The sequence below is a fragment of the Genypterus blacodes genome, unplaced genomic scaffold (assembly GCF_046128005.1).
Source record: "Genypterus blacodes isolate CSIRO-AG114 ecotype Tasmania unplaced genomic scaffold, CSIRO-AGI_Gbla_v1 ptg000015l_1, whole genome shotgun sequence".
Lineage (NCBI taxonomy): Eukaryota > Metazoa > Chordata > Actinopteri > Ophidiiformes > Ophidiidae > Genypterus > Genypterus blacodes.
The window spans coordinates 4,768,391-4,795,953 of NW_027466829.1; the positions used below are offsets into that span (position 1 = coordinate 4,768,391).

Genomic DNA, 27,563 nt, shown 5'->3' on the forward strand with positions numbered 1-27,563 from the left:
TCAAGCTGCTGCCAGGTGGCGCTAGTGGATGAAGAGTCTGCACGCCTAAAGCAACACTACAGCTTCACGTGTACATCCCAGAGTAATAAGTTTAATATTCCTATGGTGAAATAAAAGAAACGACTCCTCTGTCACCTCATAGAGCAGCGGTTGTTAAGAAGAGGGCGTATGAGAGCGTATTGCCCCCGTGCCCGAGCATGTTGCCATACATCACATCATTTAACCCTTTGAACTGTCGGGAACGTGTCACTCTTCCTCCCTCCTGACGCCTTCATCTGTCAGCGTGGAATCATAAATACAATAATTTCCCCAATGTTGTCTCTTTATTCTGTCAACTGCTTGGGAATGCGAGTGTGCCTCTTCATTTCCTACGCATGAATAAGTGAGAGGCCATTAATATGTCTCTTTCATTACACTCTGCTGCTCTGTGCTGCACAGGCGAGCAAGGACCCATTTGTGCTGCGCTGTGTGTTTGCCCGGCTTCGGTTCGGGTGTCTGATCTTTTTTTTAAAGATATGAAACAATATGGAGGATCAAAAAGGGCATCCGTCTGAGGATCCATACGTTACCCCTGTTTGTTTGTTTTTAAACATAGATCAGATACAATATAAGCACAGCCGGTGGTAGAGATTTAATCTTGGAAAAGGGCTTTGTTGTCAATTTTACGAACATTGTCACAGCTGTTTTAAAAATAGTCACTGCTTTCTTATTTTTAAAGTCCAGGGGAGAATACTAAAGTGATGTTTTGGTAAGGCAGCGCCGCCAGCAGGTAGGACAGTACAGACTCAAGCCAGACAATCAGACCTATGACGCAAGTGAGCCACTCTAACATGGAAACAACTCCTTCAAAATGAGCAGAATAAAGCTACACACACACACAGCAGAAGTTTCAAGCTTCTACCTGCCGTGCTCCTGTGGTAAATAACCACCTCTTACACACTCTATATCAACACACACACACACACCAACTTCCAAACAAACAGCCATAAAAGTGTTTGACATTTCACAACAGCAACCTAGCCAAACAAGCTAAGTAGCGTTTAGCATCAAACAATTCAACAGAAGCTGACCAGACAAGGCAACAACAGCAACAGCCAACACAGCAGCGTTTAAACTTTGATAACATGACACCAGCAAGATAGGGTAAGATACATTTGCACACTTACTGTTATTTTGAAGCTTGTAATGTCCGGAAACTGTAATCAGAAGAGGAGTTAAGATCCAAGATATGGCTGAGCCACAGCTGACAGACAGAAAGACTGATCAATCACTTCCCATGAATATTACTCAGTCCCGCACTGACTTGAACGAAGTTGGTTTCATCCAATAGTAGAGCTTCTAAGCTTTCGATTGACATCCTGTTTGCAGCAAGGGTCAGCGGGTCAGAGGTCGTGCCTCGGTAAAGCCAGTCAAGGGAGCAAACGACAACTCCATTTTGGAAATGAAGGTAAAAATGCAGGTTTTCCACATTCATTTGGTAAAAAATATGAATCATAAAACACATTTTAGCCTTCCCGAGGAGTATTCACCACAAACCCCTCAGAAAATGACCACACTGTCATAAAACAAAATTTAATATAGCTTCCCATTGGCCTACATTGCTCAAATTTGGTACCAATTCAGACAGGAGCAATTGGAGCACACATTGTTTCTAGGGTGAAATATGACTCCTCTGGAAAGTTATTGATATAAAAGTAAAAAAATTTCATTTTCATTTATTGAAAAAAGTGTGGGGTTTTACCAGTATTTTGATTTTTAATGTGTATACATTTTTTTTTTAGCGTTGCTCTGCTTCTGCGATGTGTTTAGTAAGACCTTTACGCACAAAAAACATGCAAAAAATACAGGCAAGCTATAAAACAGGCTAATTAATAGGCTACTTAATTTAATCTCATAAATGAATAGATGAAAAATGTAAAAGTAAAGTAACTATATAGGATCTGTGTGATAACAGAGAAATATATCCTAAAATATTCCCTGTAAATTCTGGGAATTCTGTGCACGTGTTGAAAATTGTCAAACGTTTCCTTCTTCTTCTTCTTCTTCTTCTTCTTTGTGTCGAGATCGTCCTGTCCTTTACCAAAACACATTCCCTCTTTGTTTCAATGGCAACACCCAAGACAAGATTAGAGGGGAAAGTCATCAGTCTCCTTGGCTGTTTGTCTGATAAACTTTTGTATTTGAAGGGTGTCCTGTCTGGTGTCTCTGGTGTCTTCCTCCAGTGCACTCCTGATTTGAAATATAGCCTTACATAATGAGGGAGAAAAATAGAGCGGTGTTGCACCCCTGAGCTGGTGTCAGCTTAATCAATCATTTTTAAACACGGGCAGGCATGCTTACTCTACGCGCTTCACGTCCACCACATCCTTCCCCTGCTCAACGCGGTGACAGCAGCATAATTCATTTTAACTCAAAAATTAAACCAGCGGCATCAAACTTGTCCTTCCGTCCTTTTGGTTTAAACACAGGGCAGTGTGCTGTGTGTGTGTGTGTGTGTGTGGCTGTTGTCACGTATTGCAATATATTTTGACATTGCAAAAAAACGTAATTTTTTCCACATAATGTAATGGAGTTATTATTATCTTATTTTAATGTAATACACATACATGGAGATTATTTTGGTTTGTGTATATTGGGTGCATTCCTGTCTATGTCTATATTTGACATATGTTGTTTTTGTGTGTATATTTCACGGTTAAATGATTCGTCCCGCTGTCTATATCAAGTCCAAGTTTCCCGGCTCAGCTGCCGCACATGCAACAGGAGAGGAATGTCAGCGTTAAGGTTCACACGGTCAGATTGCAGTGGGTCAGGGGGTCAGTGAAATTTGGAGGAGCTGACGCTGAGCAGAAGGAACCAAACTTGGCCTCTTCTCTTGGCAGTGAGAGATTCCTTTTGGCATTGTGTCAAAATGTCTGGCCTCAGTGCAACGGAGCTCCAGAAGTTTTATCACGCTTCTGTTAGGGAGTTAAATGTAATGAACACTGCAAAGAGTATTTATATTGACAGAGTGCCTGTGGACACTGCAAATGTAAGTGTTTCGAATTTCAAACAAAATATCTCACTTTGTTATGTTTATGTTGCTTTTGAGTTTTCCTCACACACTTGCTTATGCTCATCAATTCATTTAATTAACAAGGTAACAATACCAGTGTAACACTACCAGGCGCTTTTTTTAAACCAAAGTGTGAAAATGACCTTCTGTCTGCCTCGCACTTCCCTCTGAAACTCTCCCTGTGTTCTAAATTCACCTTCATATTCAGAAAATGTGCCACATTTAAATATAGACAAAATAAATTCTAGCCTGGGTCGAATCGAATTGAAATGATTATTCTGCAAGATAGCAAACAAACAAACGAGAGGTCAAGATAGATTACAGATCACAAACGCGGGTGCAGCTCACTTGTGACTGCAATCCCATTTTTACTTTACCTGCGAAATTACAAATGTGCCACTGAGGCAGAGGACATCAGATCGGAACTAAATTAAGGACGAGACGAAGGACATCATAGCTGTAAATTACCACCGTCAATTCACAGGAATTTTGCAGTCCGGTTCTGCAGCTTTATTATTATTATTGGTTATACATGATGTTCAGTTAACCCCAGCATCCCTTTATTAATGCCATTCTGCATGTCAATCTCAGCTTTACTGCTACGAATCCCCAGGCGGACAGTAGTAAAGAATTCAGTTTTATACCTCGCCATAACAGCAAATGCCCTTTAAACACTTAATCCCTCATTTTAAAATCAGTGTTAGTTTTAAAGACACGCTGCAAAAAAGCCTTTTAATCTTGTAATACAGTATTTGGAATTCAGGAAAAACACCATAATTACATAAATATCACAAAGCATTTTAGTCATAATTCTGTCACTGTGCAGCACTCAGACACTGTGAGTCTTTATGGGGAAGTTTACAAGAGGACATTGATGCTGATTATTACTGGAAGTGTTGTGACTCTATGCTCTCAGGCTATGAGGGGGAGGGGCGGGGGAAGAGGGGGGGCAGGGCCATGTCAAAGTCCACGTGCAGCGTCCTGGAGGGGGGCGGGGTTCCGCCCGCAGCCCCGCGCGCTGATCACATGCAGACAGCATGGCGTTTGTAATTGCCGTGCAACAAGCCGGCGCGAGGCTGCCGGTTGCCACAGCGACTTTTGATGCCGTGACGCGCCGCAGCTTGAGAAGGCGGATGTGCTCCAAAGTCACGTCAATCTCCACTTTTATTAGGCAGAGCAGAGACGCGTTCAGGTGATTCTCCCCAGTGAACACAATTACTCTGCATGCAGACTATCAGAATGCAGCCCGCTCCTCCCACAGGACTGATGATGATGATGATCATGATGATGATCATGATGATGATCTGCTGCTATTCGTGTTTTGACTCTTTAAAATTAAAGTATAATTTCTTTAGGAAAAGGAAAACTAACCCTCCATGTAACCTCCTTCCTTTTCCGGCACAGAGATCGTGACTGGAGATGATTTTGATTTGTTAAGATGAACATGAACACACACACACACACACACACACACACACACACACACACACACACACACACACACAGCGCTGGGAGAGAAGAGCAGTTTGAGATTAAATCAACAGAAATTGTTTTGCTTAATCAATTTGATTTAAAAGAAAATTGCTTGGAATGTGCTCATTTTGTAATTGCTTATAATATTCCCTGTATTTTGAGCTCACTGGGCAATTTATCTGTTTCACTTTCAACAACAGCTTGTGGCCGCTATAATTAACTTGTCCAGCTATCAAGAAAACGTAATTCATAGTAATAAAAACTGTAATCTCGCTCGTTTTCTCCTTGCACAGGGTCGGTGGTATGGATCACTCTCAGGCCTGCATCCATTCTTCGGCAATTGACAACCTCTCCCTTCCCAGTGTGCATGACTGGAGCTCTCAACAGCGCTGCTAGTGGACAATCAGACCTACACACCCTCCTCCAGACACACTCGCATTTCTCATTTCTTACTTCTACTCTAAATTAGATGGCAAGACGCAGTGCCGGAGCTCGCTGATCGCCAAGAATTAGTTTTAAGTACTAGCGATAGTTAAAGAGTAAATCTGAAATTCAACATGGAGTCCCCGCCAGATCCAGCGAGCGACCCGGGCAACAGCGCCTCGGAGCCGGCTACCCCGGTCAGGGAAACCCCGGTAAACCTGGAGACGCTCCGGAAAGCGGACCATCCAGCCCCGGTTCGAAGGCAAACCTGCTCAAGCACCAACAGAGGTAAGCGGGACACATTTGTCATTTTAAGCGGAGGGGAAATAATGTTAGGTCGAGGCATTTTTGTCAAACTTCTAAATGAATCAAATCGCTTCCCCCGTAAATAACTGCACACTGTCTCGATCCAGCCGCGCGCGGGGACGTCGCTTCTTTCAACCGGAGCCACATCGCTGCTTTTGGCCGCTCGCTCGGCTTGTTGTGATCGGCGCCTCGGCGTGCTGCTGCTGCCGGCGTTCGGGCTCCACTGACAGCTCGAATCATCGGGGGGAGATCCGGGCACACATGTCACATTTGCTCCCGCTGTAGGAGAAATCAATTACCGAGCGACGCAAACTGATGAACAAGCGCTTCGTTTCGTGTCAAAACAGGCCAACATGCGCACGCAAACGCGATATTGTCAAAGTGTCAGAAGTGAACTTTTTTTTTTTTGTGCCGGGGAGGGAAACTGCGGGGCTTAGTTCATCGATTAGTCCCGTTGTCCTCATACGGGGACGTGCCCTCTGCCTTTCCCCCCTCTCACAGCGCCGTCTGGCTGGGGATCCTTCACAGATCCAGCTCTCTACATTCGGGGGCTGCTCTGGTGTGCAAAAAGACGCCCCGGCAGCTGGAATGTGTTTTGAGCAGCTCTGTGGAAGCTCTGGAAGCTCTGTGGGGAGCGCTGCACGGAGGCGCTGCGTGGCTTTTTTTGGGGGGAATTAAACCCATCGATACACACATGATTAGATTCGGGGGGTAAAAGATCAATCAGCCCGTCAAAATGTGATGATGTGATGAGGACTTGTGTGTGTGTGTGTGTGTGTACGTGTGTACACGATCTGTCCACGTCCCGTCCATGTTGTACAGTACAGACAGTATGTAACCACACCCCCCTCTGTCTCCTGCTCAGCCTGATCCAACTTCAATGAAATAGTGATTTCTCTCTCTGTGTGCTCGATTCCCATTTCAAAAAAAATATTTATGACAATTAATACGTTGCACGGGAGTGTGTGTCTGTGTGTGTGTGTGTGTGTGTACCCCCCTCCCCCCTCTGTGTGCAAAGGGTATATTTAGAGAGTGATATGGCGAATGTGGAATGTAAGCTGGTTATGTAACAGGTTTAGCCATAAACAGAGGCGCTGCAAGTGTGAGCAGAAATCACCACCGCCAAATCTTCCTCCTCCTCTTCTTCTTCTTCCTCTTCAAACAGGAGTTCACCCACACAAACACACACACACACAGACACACACGCATACACACCCTCCCCAGGATCCATTGTTTAATTTATAAATCACTGCGCCCCGGCTTTAATATTTACACCAGGCTACAGGGGAAACTGTGTGACTTTGTGGGCTGGCACACACACACACACACACACACACACACACACACACACACACACACACACACACACACACACACACACACACACACACACACACACACACAGGCTAAGCACTTATGCAATAGCAGAGTGAAGGCAGGTAGTGGAGTTGGTTTGACTTCCCTAGATTGATTTCTCTCTCTCTCTTCCTTTTTTTTTCCCTTTCACAAGTCTGACTTTGAGACACTCCTAACCTGCTGACCCACATTCACCCCACCCTTTATGCACAGGATTAAAGTGTGTCTGGGAAAGAGAAAGGCAGGAAAAAGAACGCCTTTGCTCCGTTATGTAATGCTGAGTGGCTGAAAAAAAAACAAAAAAAAAACACATGTTCACTGGGACAGACAGGCTCTGCAGCTTTACACCAGTCTCCCTGCGCCCAAAACTTCTTCTTTCCATTTACCTACCAGCGTGAATGTGTGTGTGCCTGTGTGTGAGATCATGCAGAAAAGTTGTGAGAGGTCTTTTATTGAAGGTGGCGCTAGTTTAGTTAAGGCCGGCCTCTAGTCTGGTCTATGACCCAGAGTACCAGGCTCTGTTCCAGGCCCTGAGTCTCATAAGGCTATTGTGAGAACAGGCAATTAAGTTTTTATTACCTTATCATCAGAATCGTTGGCCGTCCTTTGATGTCCAGGTATATAGCACCATTCAGTAATTACCAGTTTTGCCACTGTCCTTTTATGTTGTTAAATATTGACGTAACAATGTCAGCTTTGATTTTGGCGCGGGGGAGGGGTTACGCTCCCTTTCATCTTTGATACGGTTGCACATCAGGAGCCCTCGATTTGATACTTTTCTCTCCTCTGATCCGAGAAGCACTCCTTGAATAGTTTCTTTATACATTTCATATATATTTATAATTCTACGTGTATTATAAAGCAGATTATTTAAAAAAAATCAGTAAAGTGGACGGTTATAGTGCAGGAGAGCGGAGAACACGTTGCTCTTAAATTTTTATTAAGCAGCAGTTACATATTGGTTCGTTGCGGTCACACAGTCTAGGATCACTTAAAAAATAAAACAATAAAAAGAGTTTATAGCTCACAGTGTTCTGGACTTGTAAAGCAGGATTACAGCGCTGTGTTCAGACTGTGGCTTTCCAGGACGGCCACAGAAACCAGCGTCATAACACAGACGCTTCCTCAAGTGCAGTTTCCTGCCTTACACCTGCTCTATTAGACTTTCTGAGGATGCACATTTCTTACCCTGCGTGCCGAGCGTTTACCGTTTTAACCCTGAGTGCTAATACCTTTTCGAGCAGAAAGGGCTTACTTCAGCAGAAGCGGCGCGGCGAGACTCGGGTGGGTCAGGGAAGAACGGGCCTTGGAGAGCGCTGCGGGTATCATTACGTGAAATAAGAAAGTGTTGTTTTCATATTGCGAGATCACACGTTGGGTAACTTTGGAAGCAATCTATATTAATGGCGGTTATGTAAGGTGATGGTCTCTGGAGAGGCTCGTTGGAACTCTCGCCATTGAAAGTCTGAGGCGGCGGATCAGATAAGAGCCCCGGTGTCTTGTATCCTTTTTGTTCACCTGTGTGAAAGTGTTTGTCATCGCATTGAAGTGTAGGAACAGACGGAGTGCTGAGTGACAGTCATCCTCTTATTCTGAGGCTGTAACAACGCTTGATCACCGTCGCAATGAGTCATCGCAACATAATTTTCCCTCATTAGGAAGAAAGAGGTGAAACTGGTTATCCTTAGCATATGTCGGCAAATCCTGTTATGTTGCGTTCGTTGTCAAAGTTGTCACCAGGTGAAGGGAAATAAAGTGGAGGCTGTCACAGCACGTCAACATTACAACTGGATCAAATCTAAGCCAATCGCAGGGTTGGATGAAAAGACTTTCGTTTCTGTTCAAAAGTTATAGGCAACAACATAAAAGTGGTTATAACAGCGTTTCCATTCAGCTGACCGGAACCTAAATGTGTTGGATTCACACATTACAGCCGCAGCAGTTCACCCAAGGCAAAGAAGCGCGGCGCAAAAACATTCAGCCCTCTGTTAATCAACACATAGTGAGACTTAAGTCCGGCCGTTTTATTTTTGGGCAGTGAAACCAGAGCTCTCGGCTAGAGTGGCAGCATTTATTTAGTTGCTGTTGACACGAGACAGATGAGGTGCAGGGGACGCTGAGGCTTTCAAACAGGAGTTTTACACTAAATCTCCAAAACCCTGCAGTTGGCGCGCGGCTCACACTGCACTCAGCTGGACGGCAACATTAGGCAGGCTGTGGCATTCTCACATTCAATGAATTAGGGCCCGCTGCCTGCTGGAGAGCGTGGAGGTGCAGGAACAGGCACGGCTCAGCTCTCAGCCTGGGCAGATCCGGGTAGAGGAACTCCTTTAGTGGTCTCTTTATTTCTGCTTGCCTGAAACATAATATCACGTTTCACTTCTCTTTATGTATCAAATTCTTAAACGTGGTTGAGGTGAAAATATCATCACGTCTGGTGTTGATACAAGATTACTTTGCGCTGGGTGAGTGTGAGGGCCAAGAGCTGCTTTGTAAAATGCAATGTTTACAATTTGCCTTTTTAGATGCAAGGCTGAGTAATTTATTCCGATATAAATATTCACTCACTCTAAGTATTTTGATCTTTTCTGCATGGCATCCTGAAATATGACTAATTTTAAAGGAGATAAACAACATTTCTCTCATAAAAGCGGAGATGTTGACAAAGACTGGCATCTGGCCCGATATTAGACTGTGGCACCGCTGCCTTTTAAAAACAGGTCTGCTGTTCTTGTGGGGGTCAAAGGTCACATTTGAAGTATCTTAAGTATGGAGAAGAGGATGGAGACGTGAATGTCAGATTCAAGAGCACATGAGCTGTTTGTAGCTCCAGGACAAAGAAATAAAAGAATCGGACAAAATAACAAAATGGGATTTAAAGTCCAATTTTATTTTGAGAATAAGTAAAAAATATATCACTCTAAATCCATTGCAAGTGGATTTTGAATGACCTTGTAAATTTATTACAGATTGCCTATTAAGGTTTGAGTCCAACAAAATGAAAAACACCTTTTCTGTTGTGCCCTTGAGCAGATTGACGAGTGGCGGCTGTTAATATGTCCCGCAAAACTGAAAACCGAAAACCGAAAACCTAGACAGAATTAGATAGTTTGACTCGTTCAACTAGTTCAGTGAAACACAAAGAGCCTTTGTTTAAAAATTCGGATATCAATCAACTGTTTCTCCGAGTTTTGTAGTTGATGTAGAAAAGGCTCAAATTTATTTTTAAACTCCCATTAATATCCAAAAAGTCAGATCAAGTCCTGGCCCAGTTTCCTGCCTCATGTAGCGACGCATCAGACCTCAGAGAAGATTCTGCGGGACTTCAAATTCAAAGTGCAGATGATCTTGAGCAGCAGACCAGCAGCCTGTAGCACGAGCAGGACACTGAGAGGACGATCGCTTCTGTACGGTTGTGTGGAAGCGGCTGTGTGACCTGTAGGGGGCGCTAACAGCCGACTTGTTTTGTTTAATTTTAGTTTAAAATCGTCCCTGTATTGACGAATTACAAATAATACCCAGTGATTGTGTGGAGTACATCTTGAGCAGTGTGTTGTACCACAAAACCACCCCCTGTGGAGTTTATGATAGGAAACAGCTTTGTCACACACTCGCACATGTTGGTCCTTCACAGCCTGTGGTGGTTTACACACTCACAGGACGTTGCTAGTACACTAATATGTGTATCAGGCGTACTATTGTCTTCACTTTGAGAATGAGTTCAGCACTCTGGCCATGATTATCAGTAAGCTGAAACATCTGCATGGGCCTGTAGCCTCAGATATCGCACACAAACATCCATACTGATTTAGATCTACTGCGTATACGTACTGTATCTGTAATGTATGTATGTCTCCATCTCGTACACTGTCCTACTATCATGCAAAAGACCCCTTTACTTACCAAAGTTTGTCTTATTTACACCCATGTGCTTTTCATCAGTGCAGGACTTACGATGGATGCACAAGTACACAACGTTGTCACACAGCAGCTACACAATCTGGGGCTTTAGGGATGGAATCTGCAAATATCACACACATTTTTCCAAATTGCCCAAAAATAAAAAAATCTGGGTGCTCACATACCATCAAAGTATTACTGTCATATGAGCGACATGCATTTAACAGGAAGTGAGGGCTGCTATGTTGAGCTAAGGGACGATTCTAGGGAGCTCTTATTGCGTAGCGGAGATGCCCATGCTGCCAGTTAATGGCCGTTTCGCAGCATCATAACGGTGGTGGTGACTGCATTTTGTCTACGTGCTTTTAAAGAGCGAGGAGCACTTGGTGGAGTTTTATTCGCTCGCAGTGGCTGATCGCATTTTTTGAAAACCTAAACTTAAACTGAATGGCAGTAAAAAAAATGTGTCACAGGCGTCAAAACATTAAGAAACACCGCTGTAAGTCTTCCGTCATTGAAATTTGTGGATTCTTTCAGTCACTTTGAGGTTTATTGGGTATTTATTAGCGATGTACAGCCGGCCCTGACAGGCTAGATTCATGAGGAAAAAAGTTTCGACACATCATCCATAACCTAGACCAAATCTGAAAGTTTGCCTCTGTGGGGACGGTATATTTTGGAGTTTGAACCACCAGTGGTTTAACTGGGGCTGGCGAGGACATTTCGGCTGATGACAGATACCAGATTTGATGTGAAATCTCCAGTGATGAACGATCGCTCAGATCTATGGCCCATTTAGAGAAGTTTGTATCTTCGATAAAAAAGTCTGAATAGTAATGACCGGAAATACTCCAGATGCATTATTGGAGAGTGTTAAAGGCGTCTAAATTTAATGCGGTACACTGTGACCTGAGTGCTGGTGCCGCTTGGCTCCGCGCTGCCTCTGATATGAAACGGGGGCCCACTTTCGAAGAGGCCTGGAGGGAGAGGAGGCGGCGCAAAGGGTCTAAGGGATCACTCTGAGGAATTCTCGTCACATGTAGGGCCAAAGCTTTGACCGCTCCAGCTCCTGAGGTGGAGAAACTCAGCGCTCCATCGTGAACTTTGACCCACAGGATCATTCTGACAAAGTCCTCCCGAGCTGGAGTCGCCTGTGTAATTCGCAGCCTTTTTCGTGTGCAGATTTGAGTCCAACACGAGACAAAAAAAATAAGGGGAGAATCTGCAGCAGCCGCAACATTGTGCAGACTGAAGTGCGTTATTCAAAGAGCTCACCTTAAAAGCCTCTTAACCTGCATTCATCTTGCTCTCCGTGGGGTAAATGGCCCTCGTAGTGGCCCCCGGCTTTAAGGACGGCTGAGTGGTGGTTGCCAGGGACGTCGGAGAGATGAAAATGGAAATGCTCTCCAGACGAGCCACGTAAACGCAAAAAAGGAGAGGCAGGCACAAGAGTCAACGTGTTATCCTGTCGAGTTCTGCAGCGTGGAGTTGTGGAGGATAATATTTACCCTATCCTCCTACTCTTCCTCCTCCTCCTCATTGTTAGTTTATGCTCAGTCGATACTGCCAAAGTATTACTTAACAAAGTTTGTCACCTGGAATAAACAAGAAAAAAAGGGAACTTTTTGGAGACGTGGGAAGATAAGACGACTTGAAAAATCAGTGTCATTTCTCTTGGCTTGATTATTTATATTGGAATAACAAGCGCGACCTAATCTCATAAATAAAAAAGGGAGCGATACAGATCCGTCCCCTCCAGGTACTGCCGCCACTTAATCGAATTAGCTCCACTCTCAGGCTTGACGGGCTCTTCAAACACCCCTGGTGACTTCTGAGTGCCGATTACAATCAGCTACTATTTTCAGCGTTTGATTAAAATCTGGTGTGGTGGGACAGAATTTTTTAGAGTGCAGAACCAAATAATTATTAACATGAGAGCCCATCTCTCTCTCTCTCCCTCTCTCTCTCTCTCTCTCTCTCTCTCTCTCTCTCTCTCTCTCTCTCTCTCTCTCTCTCTCTCTCTCTCTCTCTCTCACTCTCTCTCAGTCTTACACTCTCTCTCAGTCTTACACTCTCACTCTCTGTCTCTGTCTCTGTCTCTGTCTCTGTTTCACTCTCACTCTGTCTCACTCTTACTCTTGCTCTCTCTCTCACTCTCTCTCTCTCTCTCTCTCTCTGTCGCTCTCTCTCTCTCTCGCTCTTTCTCTGTCTCTCTGTCTCTCTGTCTTTGTCTTTCTCTCCGTATCTGTCTCTGTGTGTGTCTCTCTCTCTCTCTCTCTCTCTCTCTCTCTCTCTCTCCCCCCCCTCTCTCTCTCTCTCTCTCTCACTGTCTCTCTTTCTCTGTCTCTCTCTGTCTCTGTCTTCTCTCCACCCTGTCTCTGTCTTTGTCGCTCTCTCTCTCTCTCTCTCTCGTTGTCTCTCTGTCTCTGTCTCTGTCTCTGTCTCTCTCTCTCTCTCTCTCTCTCTCTCTCTCTCTCTCTCTCTCTCTCTCTTAGATAGGGACAGTGGACCGCCTGCTCCCTTTCCATTCTTCACCTTGTGGTCTAGACTGACTTTATTTTGACTCCATGAATATGTGAGAGAAGTGTCGTGGCTTGAATAATAGAGAAACTGATTTGTATGCTTTTCATGGCGTGGCGTTCTGTCTGCCGCACTTTAATCTTCACTAAATGATCTTGTTCCTCATTCATATTTCCTCATCTGACAGACGGCAACAATAAACACAAGTCTTTTTACTGGTAGAATAACAGATGATCGCACTTGTTTGTGTTGGCAATCGTAATCATGACGCGCCCGTCAAAGACGATTCCTGTTCTTTTGTTTGCTTCCACGACGGCGCTTTTGAATGTGAATAAGTCACTAATGAATATTTGGATCTTTGTGCGCCGTGTGTGGATTGATTGCTTCTGGAGTCGCACTAAGACAGAGTGCGCCGCGCCGGGGCTCAATCAATGCTCACAACGCCGCCGTGCTGCTCTCTGGCAGTGACTGAAAGACGGAGTCACTCTTGGCCCGTGTCGAGCACGAGAATCTCGCTCTTAGTCACTGACGAATATCATCTGTCTGATCAATCAATACTCCCTGCTTTATTTTACTAATGCAGTGCTTCAGAGCCAATAATTAACGCCACGCTGGGTTGTTAAAAGCCTATTTTTACGTGACAGACAGAAATAGACGCCACAGAAATAGGAAGACACTGGGCTTTGGTTGATGGTGTTGATTGTTGCGTAATATCCTCATGCATTGTATTCTGATATTAGAGGGAACTGAAGGGTATAGAGCCGATGCACGGTGACTAAAGGGACAGTTCTTGTTGTATTCAGGCTCTGTTAATTGGAAAATGTCTCGGAAAATGACAGATCTTCTTCTTACAGCTGCTTTTCACGCTCAGTGGCTCGTTTACAGTTCATGATAAAGTTATAAATCCGAAAGTCGTCATCCTGCAGTAGTTTTTAAGATGTAATTGAGTTGTAGAAACAAACAAACAATCAGGACAGAACTTTTGGGACTACTTTTTGTCTTTTAACATCACTTTATTCTCTTTTCTGAGTGTATTTGTTGTCATTTGGGCGATTCTACAGGATGAAGCAGCTTAGCGGAGGAGTATTCGCCCGGTGTCATCTTGTGTTAAACATGTATGGGTTGTGATGCTCATTAATTTCTGCTTGCTCCACTTGCGGTGTTTGGGCTCTGTGTGCTGGCTCGGTGCCACAGTGTCTTCTGAAAGAGCCACTTCATCTCTGTCAGGGGCAGGTGGAAATTTGCTGCACACTTCTAATTGGACAAAGTGCCTTTCAAACTCCCAGCCATCATATACAGATCGGATGATCAGACGGAGCAGGTGTCAGCAGAGAGGTTTCTCCCTCCCCCCTCCTTTCTCTTCCCCTTTCGCTCTCTCGTCTGCATCTCCGCGGTTGACCTCGGGTTTCAGCCCCGTAAAGATGAGGAAGAACGTCTGTCCCGCAGAGAAACTTACAAATAAATCTCCGATTCCCAAATCATTTTTTTTGCAAAGGTTTAACAGATGCTAACTCTGCCAGCTGAAGATCCTCGGGTGGGTTTGTTCCCAGGCTCGGGGCTCTGCATGACAAAAGACCAGCCAACTTTATTCTCAGGTGTAGGAACATTTGCAATGGCTTGAAGGAGAATACGAGGCTGCAGCTTGGCCCACAGCGGCCTTAAAGCTCCCAAACCACAGAACCTGGAGATCAGATCCTGACTGAGCGAGCGATGGTGAAAAGATGCCAGAACTGAAATCATCTGAGTAAAGAGCGTTTGCTGCTGCATTTGGAGGAGGATAGAAGTGAAACAGACTGCTGATTAATGTGTGTGTGTGTTCTCAATGTGCAGGAATGAAGGAGGAGACGTTTGTTCATGTTATTACAGATTAATTGTATGGAATGCTCTGGATTTCAAACAAACGCCGTCATATCTCCATCTGCACAGGGCCTCAGTCGGTGTTTGTGTGCGTGAGTGTGTGCTTTTGTTGCAATGATGGAAGGAAATATTTATATGAAAAGTTAGACTTGGAAAAGATTGAAGCGAGGTAATGTGTGTAACAGAACAAGAGGAGTGTCTCATAAAAAAGGGAAAACGTGCATGTGAGAGGTTCAGTGTGTGTGTGCGTGTGTGCGTGTCTGTGTGTCTGTGTGTGTGTGATGCCGGCCAACTTCAGCTGTGTTCAATCTACAGCAGCGAAGGAAAGGAGCTCGGATGTGAATCATCTTGAACCAAGGTTGTTGCGTACGTTTTGCGTTGTCGGTGATTTAATGCACGACTTTCTGATATGATCCTGATTGTTTGAAGATCTGAAGTTTCCACAACGTAATCCATATTTTAGCAATGGCGTATGGCTTATCTGGCCTCCGCGTCGTCAGAGTAGATGCATTACCCTACGCCGACTTGATTCCGGGGCAAAGCGGACGTGGAGAGATTGATGGGGTTGTCTCCGGTCAGACAGATAACACCTGATTTTGCCTGCAGGGGGTTGGTCTAGCTCCGCCCCTCCCCTGCACCTCAGGTACACGGAAGGCAGCGGCGAGGAGGTGAACCATTCCTTCACTCAATGCAAATTCCGGGGGGCCACATTCGGAGACGATCCCATGACGATTGAGCCAACATGGCCCCGAGCGTTGCGCACCACATGATCCATGCATCAGACACACCTGGGAGAAACACACACACACACACACACGCGCACACAGACGTGGGGGGAGGGAGAGTCGGAGGGGGGGCGTCATTTGTTTAACACAGGTGCATCATGTTTCTCAACGAACTCGCACAAGCGCACACACATAGCCGCACGCTCCAACGCACGCTCAAAGACGAACGAACGAGCGCACTCAAACACACACACGCTCCATTGCGCACATACACACAGCTACACACACACACAGAAATTAACAGCATGTTGACATGTCTGCATAGGCAAATGCGGTCATGTATTGGAGAAATGTCTGCGATAGAAAACCAAACCCTTTGTTACGAGCTGTCACAAGCTGTTTCAGCTGTGGAGGCCCGGATACATCTCACCAACGTATGGACTCACACACAAGTTAAAGGATGCAGCAGTGTTTGGCAAAGCAGTAAATGTTGGCACGAGGATGCATTGTGTTATTGATAATAAATCACATCAGCATATTATATATTCACAGTATATACAGATGATAACGCCGTCTATATAGCAGATAGACAGATTTTCATCAGAGATTTGGTTTGACATTTGATTGGTGGACAAATGCGTTCAATAACGACACAAACTTTCCAGTGATTCCCTAACGTAGGGACAAATATTGTGCGTCTTCACTATATATAAAAATAATACCCTCTATTAAAGCATTCTGCTCTTTGCTCTTTTCCATCACTACCAGTTTCTCAGGATGCTCTTGAATCGAAGCGTTGGTCCACATTGTGCGATATAGACACAAGAGTGTAGCAGAATAACATTACCCTTTTTATTCAATAACAAGGTGTGCAGCACAGGTTTCTCAGTGTGTGAAGCAGATGGTGAAAGGCTAGTGCATAATAGATCTCAATATTAACTGTAGCACATGCTGGGAGTGTCTGTGGATGGCACCAACACACCCAGAGACAGAAGCGATGACCTTCTGTCCCATCATTTACCCCCTCGTGCCCCCCATACCGCTCTCAAATTACTTTGTTTTAGCCAATTAAAGCAGCCGGCTGAGCATCGAGCAGGCTGCCATTCTTTTTTGTTCTCGCTCACCTGGACCCATGTGACTTTGCTCGCTCTGTTACTGGGAGAGATAGCCTTGAGTGGGACTCTCAGGCGTCTCTGGCACAGCACAGTCTCACATTAAACCTTAGACCTTTTCGCAGTTTTCGCTCGGATGAAAGCGCTGATCCTCCGTCTACCTTGCAAGACTTACACAGTATAGACACAGAAATCCATGTATTGATTGGTGATATTCTCTAATTAAACCCTGGTGATCAGTTACTTAATGTGCGGACCATCTATTGTCCTGGAGATGCCTTGTTGCTGATCAAGATACCATATGCAGACAAATGGTTCCATTTCCAAATCCTTTAATGGGTGAATAATTGAAAGAACGCGGCCGACATGATGATACCGTGGCGCGTGATGAGTGCGGGGCTTGGGCGTGTGTTTGTGTGTGTGTGTGGTGTTTAACAGCCATACGAGCACAGATTATGTGCTTGAAGGGGCTGAATTGAGTGCCAGCAGTGACAGTTGGGCTGGGAATTGAGCGTGCCGGGGACGTGCGGCTTGACTCTGCTCAGAAACACCACTGGGCCCAGGGCTCATCTCGGCGGCCCTCCTCCGCCTCCCTCCTGCCGCGTAGGCGCAGCGGCCCGCCGTCCGCTCCTCCTCACCGTGGGGAGCGGAAGGGCCCCTGCTCCCGCCTTGATGAGCGCTCGCTAATGGCTGCTCCTTTGAAAGCTGACGGGTCTGTTTGAGGAGCGTCTTTCACTTCCCTCCAGCTCGCCTTGGCCGGGCATTCGTCAAGGCTGCATGGCTTTGCTGTCCTGCCCGCGCGGTGGTGCGCCAACGGGGGCTGAAACGTCTGTCATTTGTTGTACTTTTCAAATAAAAGTTGACGATTTACCCAAATAAAAAGTAAAAATAGGCTTTTGATGATGTCTGGGAGGCATATGGAGGAAAAGCTGCAAAAGGAATATGTTAGACACTGTCAGGAGAGGAATAACCAATAAAGACCAAACAGGAGGAGCTGTTAACAGTGAGCATGATTTATTAGAAGGTGCTGTAGTTTGGTCTGAGACCTGAGACGTTGACAAGTTCTGCTCTGTATTTTGTCTTACGCTTTCCAAACCAGGCACCAGAGCGACATTAAATAAAGCAGAATTTCATTTGACCTCCATCAGTCATACTTTACTGTACACACGGTATTCTTATCATAACTTAACAGCTGCGTTCTGAATCAGGCCACTTAGCAGTTTGCTTACTTTTAACAGGCTATCAATCCTTTATGGAAACATGCAGAACCTGGAAAATGAGCAGATTGATATAAGATAAGAAGTGCCAGTGTTTTCAAAGGGAAGTCTAATCTATGATGGACTGTACGTTAGGTGGGTCAGTTATCTTGGTTATCTGGCAACTCTTCGCCCCCCAAACTATGTTCCTGTCGCCCTCCTCATCGCCTCCGTACTAGTCTCCCCCCTTTCAGGAGACTCCTTTAGGAAGTTAAGAGTTGTCCTTTGAAATCTCCTCTCTCTCTCTTAACTTCTCCCCGTCTTCCCCCCATCCCTCTCTCCCGACACACACACTTGAAACTAGGGCGAAGGTCAGAATGGCGAATTTGATATAAGAGCTGACGTGCTTCCATGGAGCACCTTGTCAACTCAAAACAATAGGTTTGCCGGAGCAGTTATGCCGAATAAAGAATGTTCGCATATTCCCAGAGAAATGTCCTCCGCTAGTCATTCCCAAAAGAGACGGGGGGGGGGAACATTTGTCGGCATACATATTTTTTTGCGGGGCTTGGCCCGGTAGAAAATGGAGGTTGAGGCAAAAGGAATTCATTTAACGTTTGAGCAAATAAGTTATGTCACCTGGGATGTAGGAAAAGTCATCCAATTTGCATGTTAGACCATGTATCCATGAGTTATTGTGTTGGATGATTAGAAAGTTCAAACGTCTGCACTGGCCCCGTCTTGCTCGGCTTTGTCTCGACATAGATTTAAGCTCTGAATGTAAAGCTCTTTCAGGCTTCACATGAAGTCTTGGAAGGAGTAACAGATGTTGTAAAGAGGTGAGATCACATGGAGTTCATTTGAAGGAACATACATCTCTAGTGTGTTTTTAACCTGACGTGCGTTCGGATCATGTATCAGTGAATATCAGCCAGACTAAGAAGAATTTGTCAATAAATCAAGGTGACTTTAATGTATTGATCTTCATTTTGTGGCTATCCCAAATATGAAAGGATTGGTACAGAAAATGGATGGATTGATTTTTCCACATGTGCTTTATTCACTCGCACTAACTAGACATCACAGGCAGTTTTCATCTCAAATTAAACCCCATTTGGAAATGACATTTTAATTGGAACAGCAGTTCCATTAATTGGACAAATTTGACGGTGTCTGCTGGGGAAGGGGGGGAGGGGGGCGGAAAGGTAATATGAGGGAAAGCTGATTTTGAATATAGGGTTTTGCAATTACGAATCGGCTGCCGGTTTTGTTTTGTACGGCAGCCCTCTGTGTTGCCTGTGCTTGAGGGCTCAGTTTGCACCCAAGGGCTCGCATTGCCATCATTAGAAATGATTAAGGAATAGGTCAGTTTAGTTTGCGTGACTTGGAAATGCTTCCGTCTTCGTCTTCATCTTAATCTTCGCAAGCCCCTGATGGGTGTTTGGTTTGTCGTTCGCGCTACGAACACGAATGTCCTGTATTTAGCCGATCGTACGGCTGTGCTGACTCGGTGCTCGCTCATTAGCCACAAACATGAATGACTAAATGTTTCCACCAAAACAAACAGAATGTTCTTGTCACTTTCAGGCACAGCAGATGCTCATTTTTGTGTGAATATGAATCCAGCATATTAAGTTATACATTTTTGGAAATTGCCAAACGGACAGAAAATTGACACTGGCTAATAACAAAATGTGATGTAAATGTTTCAGTGCGGGGCGGCCACCTGTCTGTACAGGTCAAGCGTTCAGGTTAGGAGGGAGAACACGGTGCCAGGAGGAGCCAGGTGTAGATGAGTGTTGCCCATATGTCACCAGATTAAAGAGGAAATTGTCCTTTCATCCTGCAGAAAAAATGCTCAATTCTAAGAGGTGATGTAATTCCTTGTTGCCGTGTTGCCTTTATTTGTACAACTGCTTTGTAATGTTCAAACCTTTGTGTCCAGGTCTCATTGCGGTGATGTCGTCTCTCGGTTACCAGATCAGTACGTGTCAACAGACACGCCGAGCACCTGTGACCGCACGGCCTGATGCTCATTTTTGACAATTGAAAATGAATCACACTGCGGTTGATGAGCAGCGGAATAATTTGTTTAAATTATAACCAACCATATCATTTATCCAGTTAGTATTTTAACTGAAAAAACAAACCTCCCAAATTGATGAATGAGAATCCTTCAGACACGGAGGAGAAAAGGTGCAAATAAATCTCCGGATCCCTCTGTTGCAACCGTGTGAAGTGGTTGAGGGCTCTAATTGGAGCCCTGAAACGTGGAGGGAAAACGGAGGATGGGGTGTAAGGAGGAATGGGAGAGAGAGGGAGAGAGGGAGAGAGAGAGAGGCAGACAGAGGGGAGGGGGGCTCCTAGATACCGGGGGCCAGGGGGGAAAAAGTTCCCCCCCACGCTTGTCAGAGTTTGAGCAAGTTCAGAATTGATGGAGCCCACAGGCAGGACTGCTAATTTTAGTTGAAATCACCTAAGTGGTTTGGCTAATTTATCCAGGCTCCTCGGCCTCAGCCCCCCTGGTTTCATGGCTCTCCCCTGCCTCCCCCTCTCCCTCCCCGTCTCCTCCCCCCCCCTCCCTCCCAGATATACCCACAAAGCGTGAAGGTACCAGGAGGTGACAGTGGGAACAGAAGGGTATTTTGTGCCCAGCTGATTTGCAGAGCAACGGGTAGTTTCAACCCCCCGTGTCAGACATTGGGATATCGTTTGACCCTTAACAACAGTCCAGGTTCAGCCACGTACTTTGTAATAGGATTTGTACCGCTCAGTGTTTAATCCCCTCTTTGTTCTTCTCTCGATTTTTGAGTTATTTTGAGTACATTTAACATTTACAACATTTCTCTGCGGTGAGAGAAAGATTATTGAAGGAATATCAGATTTCCAGTCATTTCCAGTTGTTTGTACGACTTTAAAGATCATTTTTGCAAGAATGCTGAGGTAAAGCAATCCGAAATTATTGTTTACACCGTCACAAAGGTAAAATATTGCGACAGGATGCTGAATATTTTGCTCAGCGGTGACTCAGACTCTCTGGTTCTCTTTAGAGACCCTTAGAATTGAAGTGGCATGATGGCGGCATCTGGCTGTTTATTTTCATGGTTATTAATTTTGAAGTGCCCGCGTGATGAAATCCAGCAGGTTGTTAGAAAGTCGTGAAGCACTTGCATAACTACCTAACTACAGTGCGTCAGAATTAGCACCAGCTTTATAAGTACGAATCTCTACGTCACTTTGGCTCTGTAGCACTTCAGTTTGGTGACACTCACACACACACACACACACACACACACACATACACACACTGAAAGCTACTTTACTTCGTTATGTCCATTATGAAGTGACAACCCATAATTGAGAATTTAATGATGTTAAATGACTGTACATTTGAGTCTAATTAGGAAAATAACAACTGGACTCTTGATAGTGAGTTTGTAAGAAGAGAAACATTTGCGTTACAGGCCAGAAAGTCTTTTATATAGTTTATCCGTCCTTCCTGATGAATAGTCTGGCAATTAGACTGACCAAACGTATCCACTCTAATTAAACGGGATGTTTAAAATACTCTGTGGGCAAATATTAAAGTGTTTAAAAGCAGATTGTGTGAGCAACATGAAAGAAGAAGTGAATTACGCTGCAGGTCTGTGCAGTCATCCGCTCACCAATCAATCATTCTGAAAGGAAAGTGCAGCCAGAGTGGAGGAGGCGAGGGCCGGTGTGGCAGCTTTGGTGTGAAGTTTGCCTGGATACAACGCAAAAAACAGCCCAAATTAATCTGAAAAAAAACTGGCTGCAACATTATGAGAAGCCCTTATGTTACCCCCGTGTTTAATTTGTAGACAAATTAAATATTAATCGATTTCTGGGTTTTTGTTTTTTGTGAGGAAAAGGTTAACGGCAAGTTCATATTCAGCATCGCAAGGTAGAATAAGCAGGCTGCACACACCGTAAAGCCTTCACACAGCTGAGACAAAGTAAATATAGAACGTTCACCTCATTGATTTCTCTTTTTTATAGGAATATATTGTTTCCTGGTAGGATGAGCACTCACAGAAATGCTTCAGCGAGCAGCGGGCGAGAGGAGATGTTTAGAGTGTTGTGCACGAGCCAACACTTTTTGGCAGATGAACGCAGCGTTTATGTGCCAAGCACCTGGTCAAACTGCAAACAATGAGGGGCTTATGGATTCTCTTTATCCAACAATGACTGAGATGATACCTTGAACGTTAGAGCTCTTATGGGCCCATTTAAGAAATGCTGATGCAAAAAGTACCGCTCAGCACTTCTGGATGCTGTGGAAACGTTTCCAAGTATTACACTATAAGCTGTGTGGAGCTGGATCTCATACTCGTGATTATTTATCTTAATAAATATGTCAGATTTGTTAAGCAGACCAGCACAAAGCTTCACCATCTGTGCTTTATTGTTTTAAAAAAAGGACAAAAAGGCTGATGGAATAATCCCGTCATCTATAGGCGATGTTGTAAATATCTACATAAGAGAGTTTGGGGCGTTGAGGGTCTTGCTTGAGTCTTTAGCGGTGATCTAATAATGACTTCCACAGATGGGTTTGTTGGCTGAAGCGCTGCTGAGTCCGGCGTGCGTGCGGTAGAGAGTGTCAAAGTGTCTCCTGTGCAGGATCATCTCCAGCTTTGGGAGAAGGGGGGGGGGGGGATGGATGGTGTCTGCCAGACGCGCTGGCAGTCGGCGGGCCTCCTCTTCTGCTCTACCTGGGCTGGAGCTCAGCCAGGGTTAATTATAGGGGAGCTCCAGAGTCTTGTGTCACTAAGGATGGCAGACAGAATATTGTCATCCTGCCATGTCCTATGCAGGGACAAGACGGGTAAAAGCACACCTGCTCAGCTATTCGCTCTTCCGCAGCCATTTCACTCAGGGTGTGAAAGCAACATTTGACAGATGCCCAAAGCGCTGACTAAAATCTGTGTTTTGTGGGGAAATCAATAATGCTTCCCATCTTGTAAATTTCAGAGATAACCTTTAACCTTTTGACCTGTTTTGCAATTTGCGATTATTAAAACTCCATTTTTTATCCTAAAGTGATCCAAAACATACAACATTTTTATTATTTCTATAGTTTATATTTTTGTACTGCTGTAGCTGAGCCTTGTCTGGGGCTTGATTGAAATGAATTATTGGAACATAACTAGTCAAAAGAACGAGATCTTGATCATCATGATGTGTTTAATGTATCAGTCAGTGATGATTTGATGGATTCTCCCTGGCAAGAATCAATCACCCGTTTATTAATGAAAGATAAGATGTTTTTGGATGCAAAATAGATGTGTGGGTCAATATCTGGTATACAGACTCATTACATGGAAGGACAGTGTATCAGCAGAGTGGGTATATTAAGGGTTTAGTCTAATTTACTCCTGATCCAAACGACACAAGCTCCAGATCGCTCACTGTGTGTGTTATTACTGCATGTGAACTGTTCAAAGACGCAAGCTGAGAGACGTGCCGACGCATCACTGATACTTAGAAGATATCTGACACGTTAAATATCTGCCGGGAATCCAAATCCTGTCGCGTGAAAGTAATGAAGCAGTTAGAGATCACAAGACACAAGGAGTGAGGGGAAACACAAGTCTTGCATTTGATTTTTCCTCACACGTTAAACCACAAAATCAGACGGGTTAAACATTTCTTGTAGCAGAGTCCATGTCCATCTCGATGCCGGTCTCCTTTGGTGCAGAGCGAGACTCATCAACAGGCCAGATTGTCATTAAGTTTGTCAAGAGTCTCCATGGTCATAAGCTGGAATTTGATTTTTTATCATGGTGACCTGCCATCAGGTCAAAACGTCCCTTGACCAATACTGTGGCTCTTGAAAAATGCAGATTTCCAAACACCAAATGTAAACCGTCGAAAGGCATACAGAGTTTAAGGGTTCATCGAGTTTGTTTGATACAAAAATCGTGGTACCCAGAGGATGTCCGTCTATTTTGGACCTTACAACGTACACCTCCTGTGTATTATTTATCTAACTTTATAATGTAACAGTTCAAGGAATTGGCAAGAAATTTGGCCGTGGATATCATATCCGTGATACCCAGATCATGAACCCTCTGCACAGCAGGAGCATTGGTTGGTTTACAGCCTCTCGTGGTTGCAAGTTGGACTTAAAAGTTGTAGTCTTGTGAGTACTAGCCAGTTCCATCCATCACCAACTTAATTTCGGGGACATTCCTTCTATTTATATTCCTCTGTTTCAGTCCAGTAGGTTCGGCGTCTCTGCTCAGATAAGCGATCCTCTCGTTTCTTAACTTAGACGGAGGGGAAGAGAAATTTGTCATCTGAGATTTTTCAAGGTCTTCCACAAAGTTTCCCAAAGTGAACGTTATAGCGAAAAAATCTCAAAGCAAGTTGTGCATCTATCAACTCTCATCTGGCTATTCTCTATAGTAAAAGTTTGTTACCTTTTTTTACTTAGACAAGTGTCTAGTCATGGCAACCGCGTGCACACTGGCCTAGAAAAAAAGAACAGCTTGTATTGCTGAAGTTTCCTCCCCTGTCTAGTTATTTTAAAATGCCCCATTTCCGCCATTGTTGTGGCATTGTTTTGACCTTTTGCGGAACAATTTTCCCCAAGTCAAATTAGCTTTCACCATTCAAAGAAATGTTCTAATATAATGGTTTGACGTCTCTGCCTGTGAAATATAAAGAAATGGAGGGTTCATGCCACCGGGGTTAATAATATTCCTCCTCTTCAACAAGTACCTTGGGATCCTAAGTGTCCTTGAAAGCAAACGGCATCTCACTTACGCCGGGCATCTTGCAGCACTCGTGGGTAATAGCCGTTCACTTTCCGCCAACTCTGTGCTCATTGTATCAGGCGGAATCCAACGCTCCTGCTTTTGGCAGCACGGACCAAAAAGGGGATGCAAAATGTTTCCCTGGCTGTAATCTCTCACGCAGGCTTATTAGATAAATAACGAGTGAAAATAATTGGTCAGATCCTTTTGTACTGTATCACTTATTACATAATTGTCTTTGAAGATGAGAAAAAGAGCATCGGCTGCAAGAGATCAATAGCAGCTCATCAGTCTTTCACATGCACCAGCGTGAGAACTGAAGGCAGCCTTCATGCAAGTCAATGAGCACCTGGAGTGTTTTTCCCAGAGGCCGCTAAGTGTGCATAGCGAGGGACTACCAGGAAACTGCAGCAAGGTCTCAGAACCTGCTTTGATAGGGCAGAGTCGGGGAGGCTTTGTGCAGAGATGCCGGGCCCGCCGAGGTTTGCACCACCTGTTTGTTTCCTTTCTCCTCTGCAGCGCGGATCTTACACGCCTCTCCGTGCCCGGTCTGCTGGGAATTGCGGTGTTAGATACAACAAAAAAGGTGACTGAGGAGTGCTGGGGTTCGGGATTATGATTTATTAATCTGCGCTCCCTTTAAATTCCAAACTAACCATGTGGGGCTGTGATGCTGCGATGCTCCGGGGAGTAATCTTAAAACACAGAACAATTCAGATACACCAAAGTAAGACAATATACAGGCACAGTGCAGCCAAGGGACACGAGAGGAACAAAAGCTCTGAAGCCAGAAGTTCAACACGATAAGGTCGTGGACCCAAACTGTAAAGTTTTTCTGTCCAACTGGACAATATTTTAGAAGACAAGCAACCCAGCTGGACAAGTCCTTAACACGTAGCTTCTGTATGTTTTAAAGCTAAAGGAGAGTCGGTGCTTAATCATTAAACTGAGCTGAATCAGTACCTTGCCCCATCGCTGTAGCTGTCAACTGTTTTATTTGCTTGTGTTTTCTGGATGTGCGTTCATTTGGAAGTTTGGAGTATGATTACAGTTAATTTGGTCCCACCTGTGAGACTGCAACCCCCAAAAAAGTCAAAGTCAACCGTTCTGGTACAGTCGTGGCCTCAGGTGTACTCCTCTACCGTAGAGATTCATCCAGCAGGAGAGAAACATTTTGTCTGCCAGACATTTCTTTGGCAGTCTCTCACTGCTTGACTTGGCTCAGAGTTTACACTTACCAGGCTGTCCAACAAAACGGTTAAAAAAGCAACAATGTTGAAGCCGACGCTCCAGCGCTGTCTGAAGTCTCGGCCTATTACGCACTCGCACATCTTTGTATATCACCGTCTAAACTAGTCTTACATGCAAAAATATAGAGTCCCCGTGTTCGAATACACACATACACAAGCCTGCCACAGAGAAGCTGCATGCTGAAATAGTAGTAGAGTAGTGTCGTGTAAAAATTCCACTATCTCTGCAGAGCTGTCAGCCGCACGGCAGATCTCACCCCGGCTGCATATGAAGTCAATTATTACGACCGTCCCCCCTTTCCCCCCCCCCCTTGGTGGTGCAGAGATGTCACTTAGAACGTATTTCTTTGGGGGTTTCTTTGATATCTTTAATATGAAGGCCATCCATCATGACAAGTGTTGTGGTCTCTAGCCTCGTCTGTCACGCAGCCACGGCAGCCGCGGAAGTGTGATGCATTTCCGAACAGAGGCGACGCCATATGGCACAGTGTGTGTTTTTGTGGATGTGTACATAGATACTATCTGTGTTGCGCTCTCTCTCTCGCGCCCTCTGTGTGTGTGTGTGTGTGTGTGTGTAAGTAAGAAGTGTGAGCAAAAAAACCAGTGAATGAGAATTAAAAAAACAGATTTGTTGTAATTTGATCTCGGACGAAAACACTGTTCAGTTTTTGGTGGCTTTAGCGTGTGATCAGTGTGAGCGTTGCTTTGTCCTGCCTGGGATTTCCTGTGAAGTGCTGTGTAAGTGAGAGGGCAACGCTGCTTCTCTGTCCATTAGAGCAGAACAACTATCCTTCACCTGACAAAGTTTGGGAAAGGACACGGATCTTTCTAGTCTATTTCATAGAGTTCGGCCCGGCTCTGCCTTGGGAGCTCAAGAGTTTGCGTTTGAAGAGTGGATGTGAGGGGTAAATGGGACGGGGGTGATGGGCCGGTGGGGGTCCGTACGAGCGGGCGCGGACTCGGGGATGTGAATAGACGGTCTAAAATAAGAAGTAGCCCCTCGGTCAGAGTCGTGGCAGATGGAGGCTCAAAGAATGAAATGATGCCAGCATTCTTTGTGCGGTCTGGTGCCAGCAGTGCACTCGGCGGACCGTGCGAGACCGGCGAAGGGTCGGTGTGATAAGACAGCTGCCTTACCCCGACCTGCGCAAGGTCATTTTAGCCAGAGCGCCGTGTCGGAGGGACGAGGTTGGAGGCACCCACAGAAAGTCTCCGCCGTCTGACGCCGAGTTGAAAGACGCACAAATCCAGTGAGTGACACAAAGTTTTATTGCCGGGGAAAGTTTGAAACATGAGCGCCACGTTTCAGAACAGTTTTTAAGCGAGCTACCCACTGTATCAAAGCGAGAAAAAAAATTAGCATGGAGAAAGTTTGGAGGTGCTAATGACTTTGACTGTCCCTGTGGAAAGGCTTACTGTTCCAGAGAAGTTGTGGAGTTGTGTGTATGTGTGTAAGCGTGCGCCATGTCTCTGTGTGTGCGTGTGTGTGTGTGTGTGTGTGTGTGTAAAGAAGTGAGAACAGAGCGTGATTCACTAGTTAATAAATCATGCCAGATGAGTTTATCATGGAGATACAGAAGCTCCTCTGGGTCCTGAGCTAACAGCGAGTAT

At 44.9% G+C, this 27,563-nt stretch overlaps 1 protein-coding gene across 4 annotated transcripts in view; it reads left to right on the plus strand.

Moving 5' to 3' along the window:
- Window positions 1-4,130: 4,130 nt before the first annotated feature.
- roraa (RAR-related orphan receptor A, paralog a) overlaps window positions 4,131-27,563 on the plus strand; it is a 156,495-nt gene continuing 133,062 nt past the window's right edge. Inside the window, exons 1-2 of one of the 4 annotated variants that reach the window (XM_076137203.1) lie at window positions 4,131-4,247; window positions 4,822-5,239. In XM_076137203.1, the coding sequence (XP_075993318.1) occupies window positions 5,086-5,239 (154 nt within the window). In that variant the 5' untranslated portion in view covers window positions 4,131-4,247; window positions 4,822-5,085. The remainder of the gene's footprint in view (window positions 4,248-4,821; window positions 5,240-27,563) is intronic. The other 3 variants (XM_076137220.1, XM_076137211.1, XM_076137230.1) reach the window with 3 other exon arrangements.